Consider the following 6731-nt stretch of genomic DNA (forward strand, 5'->3'; position numbering starts at 1 on the left):
AAATAGTACAACAATGAATGAATGATAACCCAAAATCTCTGTAAATGTTCATTAAAATTAATAAAATTTAATAATTAAAAAAAAAACAAAAAAATTAAAGATTCCTTTAAAAAATGAATTGTTATATACTGTTGAGTTAAAACCAACTCACAGCTGACCGTAAAATGGGTTTTCAGAGGCAGCAGCCTAAATAATCACTTTCAATTAATTCTATTAAGTTGGTAGTCTTATTTAAAATTAATACCCCCATCATATGACATATAACCACTGTTCATAAAAATCTAGTGAAAACATTTATTCCTTTCATCTATAATAATACTTCTAAACTCAGTCTAGTATATTTAGTAAAGTTCCCTCTGAAACTCTAGCTTTTCTTTGAAGTATTACAGCACCTAGTGATTTTTCGTAGATTCTCAGTTATATGATTTATGCTATCTTGTTGTTAATAAAAGTCTACTGCATGACAACCTTCTGATGAATAGCTGTATCATCCCTTTGAAAGCATCAATGGCTCTAGTTTATATTTTTAAAGCTATGGGACACTGGTCAAATTCTATTTTTGACCAAATATGTGAGAACTGAGATGGAAATTATTCTCACATTATTGCTTTCCAGAGCCAATGAGAACTGCATCAAACACTCCTACACTCTACAATTTAGAACCTTATTAGAACTTAAACATAACAAAACACACCTGAGATTCACAAAGTCTTTTGCTGCTAAAGCTTCTTTTAGCTTAAAGTTGCCGGAAAGCTTCAGCTGATTTAGCCCACTCAGGCCTTCTGTAGGAAACGAAGTTACTTCATTGAAACTTATGTCTCTGAAATGTGAATGAAACATCTTGTTAAATGCTAAGATGTGAACCACATGAAAACATCTGACCATAATATCAGAAATGAGCACTGACATGAAGTTCAAGTGTGCAAAAATGACCTAGCATTCATCACACCATCACAGAAGCTGGTACTAAATCAATATAGCTTCGCATTTATACATGGGAACAACCAGACAGAAGATTTTGATAGGACAAGGTTAAGTCACAAGTTTCTATGGCACTATTCATTATGTTCCTGTAATTACCATGGAAAAATCATCTACTTACAAGTTAGTTATAGATCCAAGTTTGGCAAAAGCTCCGTTATGAATTTCATGGATTAGGTTTCTACTCAGATCTCTGCAATTATTAGAGTTACATGTTAATCATTTTACATAAACATTCATATAATATGAGTTACTTCAAATACACCTTAAAATCTGGGGTAGTCAGATAACCCTGATAAGATAACAAAGATTTTTCCATCTCGTCCAACAACATTTTTCTCAGGTTTATTTTGAATGCTTACTTTCCAACAATCTATTTCTTAGGAACCTGTTCCAGTTAGCAGTAATTCCACCTGGCATCAGTTTAAAAACAGTTGTGCAGTTTCTCTACTTTATCATTTTGGTAAGAGTTCAAAATATTAAAGATATACTACAACCTTTGGTACTATTAAAGAGGTGAGGAAAAGCCGGGCTCCTGACAGAGCTGAAAATAAAAACAGGCTCCATGTTATTTGCCTTCTCAAAGGTTAGTGATAAGGCACGAGGGAAGACAAAGAATCAACAGCAAACAGGAGCATTCCTGAAGGGCCTCAGATAGCATTCTTTTCTCATGCAGGAAATAAAAATCCTATCAGCAGCAGAGGCGCAGTCTAAATTAAGAAACACCCACTGAGTAATTCTGATATTACAGGATTAATAAAACAGAGAAGCAATCTCCAACCACACTTAAATAAGGCCTTAATGGAAATGTAAAGATTGGATAAATTCCTTCTATGACACATGCTTGGATAACAGGAAAATTTGGTTCCAAATCATGAAAGAGCCAGCTTCTTGTTCCAATCATTAAACGGTCAACTTTTCATTGTTGTCACTTATCAGTGCTATCCAAGTGATGGCAGCTAGAACCCAGTGCCATTCCCGCACCACCTCTAAGATCTACGGTAAACCTATTGGCAAGAGGTGAAAAACCCAGCAGCTCAACTATAATGAGTACTTCAAGCAAAATGTGCATATTTTATTTCCTAGTGAGGCTACAAGCAAATAGGACTTGCTATATGTGACATTACATCACTCCAATTTTTCGAATGCTTTCCATATTTTAAATAGACTTTATAAATCACTAATTTATTTTATCTGTGTTGTCAGCACTAGAGTTCTATGAAGGCAGTGATAAAGTCTGTCTTTTATCTGTTCCACTGCCTTTGAGTCAATTCTGAATCACTGCAACCTGTAAAAATGGAGTAGATTTTACCCCTAGAGTTTCCATGGCTGTAATCTTTAAGGAAGGGGGCACTGGTGGCCTACTGTCAAGAAGTTGTGCTGGGTGGGCAGGGAGAAAAGTGCAACAATGAATGAATAGAAATACAAAATCTCTGTAAATGTTCATTAAAATGAATAAAATTTTTTTAAAAAACAAAGTTGTGCTGCAATCCTGAAGGTCTGCGGTTCAAATCCATCAGCTGCTCCATAGAAGGATAAACAATCCTCTCTCGTCTGATTAACTGCCTCTGAAAACCCTCCAGAGTGTCAGCTATGGGTCGACTCCATGGTACACATCAACAATCTTTATGGAAGCAGACTGCAACAGCTTTCTACTGTGAAGCTACTGAGGGGTTTGAACAACTGACCTACTGATAGTTGTTGTTGTTATTATGTGCCATCGAGTCATTTGCGACTCATAGCGACCCTGTGTACAACAGCCCTAAACCATGCTCTATCCCGTGCCAATCTCATTGCCTCTGACACACCCATCCCGATTAGTAATAAAAAGTTAAAGTACTATTAGTTGCTCCTTTGTTGATGTTATGTACTGTCAAGTCAAAACCAACTCAGAGCTGACCCTCCAGCAGGTTTTGAGAGGCAGCAAGTTGCACAGGACTTTGCCTGTCTTTCACTTGAGGAGCAGCTGGTGGATTCAAACTTCCTGCCTTTGGGCTGGCAGTGCAGCTCCAACCACCAGACCACTAGAGCTCCAGTGCTCCTTTAATCTTAAAAAATCTGACCAATCAAAACCTACTACTGTCAAGTTGACTCTGACTTACAGGAAAACCTTTAGAGCATGAGTCTGTCCACTTTTCTTCCTTGGAGCACCTGGTAGATTCAAAGCACTGACCTTTCAGTCAGCAGTGGAGCTTGTAACACACTACACCACAGTCACCTCTATATTCTCAAGAGCTTAATATAGTGGCTAATCTACATATGTACTATTATTGCTATATATTAATACATATTTATGTGTAATATTTATATGTATAATATTTATGAATAATACCAACATTTTTTAAATCGAAAACTCCTGCCACATATTTGCAATGACAGATACCCTGGTGCGTTTTTACAGAGGATCAGGGGAATACTTTCAGTTTGTGGGGCATATGGATTCTATCGTAACTGGTTCAACTATATCACAGTATTAAGGAAAAAAGAAAACACCTTCAAATAAAGTGGCATATAGTTCCAAAAGACCCTGAGTTACAGAGACAAGCCAGAAGAAGGTAGGTTTCGCCTCCTCATTATTGTACGGTCCTATCAAAAAAATCTTACTCTTATAATTTAGAAATGGCATCTTTTACATTTTTTACTCACCAATGTGTAACATTAATAACTAGCAAAGGTAAAAATACCAAAAGCAGAGTATTCACAGCATATCATCCAATAAAGCTTAAAGAACAATATTTAGGTAAAATAAATTTTATCTTTAATTCATATCTTTACCTGGGAACTATAATAATATAGTACTAATTTATAGCTAGACAACAATTTTATGTCTTTGATAATTAAAGATAAACTTACAGAATCCTTAAAGAAATGAGGCCTTGAAAAGTGCCCTCCTTTATCTGCCGAATCTGATTATGCTGCAAAGAACTGGAAAGAAAAAAAAATTTTAGTGCAACAATGAATGAATGGAGACCCAAAATCTCTGTAAATGTTTATGAAAATTAATAAAATATAATTATAGAACAAAAAAGAAAAAGAAAAAAAAATTATTTTCTATTAAAAAACAGAATTCATAGTTGAACCTTTTCCCTAGATTTAAGTAGTAATTCATACATTACATTAATCAAATTTTGTTAAAAGTGAAAGAAGTCCCAAGAGGGAGAAGTCAAGCAACCAGGTTAACAGCGATGGGGCAAAACCCAAATTGATTGAGGGTAGGTTACATAGGTAATTCTTTTAATTGCTGTCAAAAAGCTGTATGCTTAAAAAATGTAGAGTAAAAATCATATCATATACATTATTAATAGCAATGACAGAGATAAAAAGAGGAGCTGCTAGGATTTTTTTCCTACAAAACACCTCATTAGATGTGGTTCTTTGGTCAAGTTTAGGACCATGTTTCCATGGGTCATACCTGTTAACTGGCCTATAACATGCTTAGTGTTTCAGTTGTGTCTTTGAGTTTGCTGCATAATGCCTGCAGTATTCGAAGCTTGTATGTAGGCCTCTAAGGCACAATTAGTCTTTGTTCACCTGAAGCAGCAGAAGCATGGAGAAGAGGATCAGAAATAGACATATGCTATACAACATGTGGCTAATTGCCTACATGAACAACTGCCTCCTTTACCATGAGGACCGATGAAATGCTAGGCGCCTGGCTACCATTACTGATTGATCAAAAATTCCAGAGGGGGGAAAAAAACCCTCTTTTTTAAAAGGAGAAAATGCAAAACAGATTTTCATATTCTCTATAGAGTCCAGACTGGATTTGTAGGAGATAGATGAACTCCTGAAACTACTGCCCTAAGGAAATCCTTAAACCTTAAATCTTAAAACCAAAAATATCCCCTACAATCTTTTTTTAAAAGGGAATAATGTTGTTATGAAGTGCCACTGAGTTAAGTACAACTCATAATGACTCTATGAACAACACATGTGGACCGTGCCCTATCCTGTGCCATCCTCACCATCTCCTGAGATGCTCAAGCCCACTGATAAAGTCACTATATCAATCAATCTTGTTGAGGGTCATCTTCTCTCTCTGACCCTCCACCTTTCTCAGAATGATATCTTCTCAAAAGGCCAACCTCTCCTCATGCCCAAAGCACGTGGGATAGAGTTTCACCTTCCTAGCATCTAAGGACCCAAGGAGAAAACTAATTGCACTTCCTCCAAGATACACCTGTTTTTTATGGCAGTCCATGGTATTCAGGACTCTTTTCCAACAAATCAAAGGCATCAGTTCTTCTTTGGTTATCCTTATTCATTGTCCAAATTTCAGATGCATGGGAAACAAATGAAAAGACCATGCTTAGATCAGGCACACCTTAGTCTTCAAACTGACGTCCTTGCTCCTTAAAACTTTTGGAGAGGTCCTTGATAATTGATTTTCCCAATCTTACACATCTTTTGATTTCTTTATTGCTGCTACTGTGAATGTTATTTGTGGATTCAAGTAAAATGAAATAATTGACAACTTCAACCTTTTCTCCAGCTTTATCTCACATACTTTGGCCACATGGCCAGGAGAGACCAGTTCTTGAAGAAAGACATCATGCTTGGAAGTGTGTAAGGACAGCACAGGAGAGGAAGAAGACCCTGGATGAGGTGGACTGACAAATTAACGGGGGTAATGCGGGTAGGGGCATGTGTGAGTCAGTGATGCCGGCTCAGGACAGGGCAGGCTTCAGAGCTGTTTTACAAAGGGGTCACTATTGAGTCACAGGTGACAGTATATAACAACAATATGATGTTGCCTATTGGTGAGCATTTGTTTTCTTAAACAGATGTTAAAATAAAATTCATATTGAATCTTATAGTCTTTGGTCATCTGGAGCGAGTTTTTCAAAGCTTCGTCACTTTAAGCAAGTAAGAATATATTATCTGCATAACACAGCCTGATGATGAGTGTTCTTCCAATCCTGATGCCACATTCTTTAGGTAGCCCAGCTGTCTGAATTTGTATCAATCTTGACAATCCTGATTTTAAAGCATGCAGTGTTCATTTGTTCTCTTCAGACAACTGATTCTTGGCTGATATATACCATTTAAATAAGTATAACTGAATGTTTTAGGATTCATGTTCTAAACATCTTTCTAGTATTTTCTGCTTCCATGCATGATCCATCTGATATAAGCAATGATAGTTCTCATTTCATTGTCTTCTGAATCCAGTTTGACATTTTGGCAGTTCCCTGTCTATGAACTAGTCTAGCCATTTAAAAAAATATCTTCAGCAAGATTTTACTTGCATGTGATATTAATGACATCACTTGACAATGTCCACATTCTGTTCAATCACCTTTTTTGGGAAAGGGAATCAATATAGATCTCTTCTAGTCACTTGGCCAGGTAGCTGTCTTCCAGATCTCCTGGCATAGGCTAGTGAGCAATAGTTTAGACAAACTGATTTTTCTAAAGCTCTTCCTTCAGTATTATGCATTTTTCAACAGCAGTTTAAAAGATTAGATAGAAACTTTAGCAGGAAAATTTAGGTAATGAGGGAGGAAAAGCGATGAAAATGGTTGTACAATTTGTAAAATGTAATCCATTTCACTGAATTGTATAAGCAGAAATTGCTGGATTAGTCTCTCGCTATTTATATTCTCAACAATAATATGTTCTTGTTGTTCTTATGTGCCATCGAGTCGCCTACGACTCATAGCAACCCTATGTACAACAGCCCTAAACTCCGCTCTGTCCTGTGCCAACCACACTGTCTCTGACACTCCCATCCCAATTATCCCAGTCAC

The 6731-nt window shown here is 36.6% G+C and overlaps 1 protein-coding gene across 1 annotated transcript in view; it reads right to left on the reverse strand.

Annotated features, from left to right (window-relative positions):
• LGR4 (leucine-rich repeat containing G protein-coupled receptor 4) overlaps positions 1-6731 on the reverse strand; it is a 150688-nt gene that overhangs the window by 3073 nt on the left and 140884 nt on the right. The window contains exons 14-16 of the mRNA XM_006883773.1: positions 3835-3906; positions 1103-1174; positions 695-820 (exon numbers count right to left, since the gene is read on the reverse strand). Of these exons, the coding sequence (XP_006883835.1) occupies positions 695-820; positions 1103-1174; positions 3835-3906 (270 nt within the window). The remainder of the gene's footprint in view (positions 1-694; positions 821-1102; positions 1175-3834; positions 3907-6731) is intronic.

Source organism: Elephantulus edwardii, unplaced genomic scaffold (assembly GCF_000299155.1).
Source record: "Elephantulus edwardii isolate Elephantulus edwardi_28Jun2011 unplaced genomic scaffold, EleEdw1.0 scaffold00029, whole genome shotgun sequence".
In the NCBI taxonomy this organism is placed as follows: domain Eukaryota; kingdom Metazoa; phylum Chordata; class Mammalia; order Macroscelidea; family Macroscelididae; genus Elephantulus; species Elephantulus edwardii.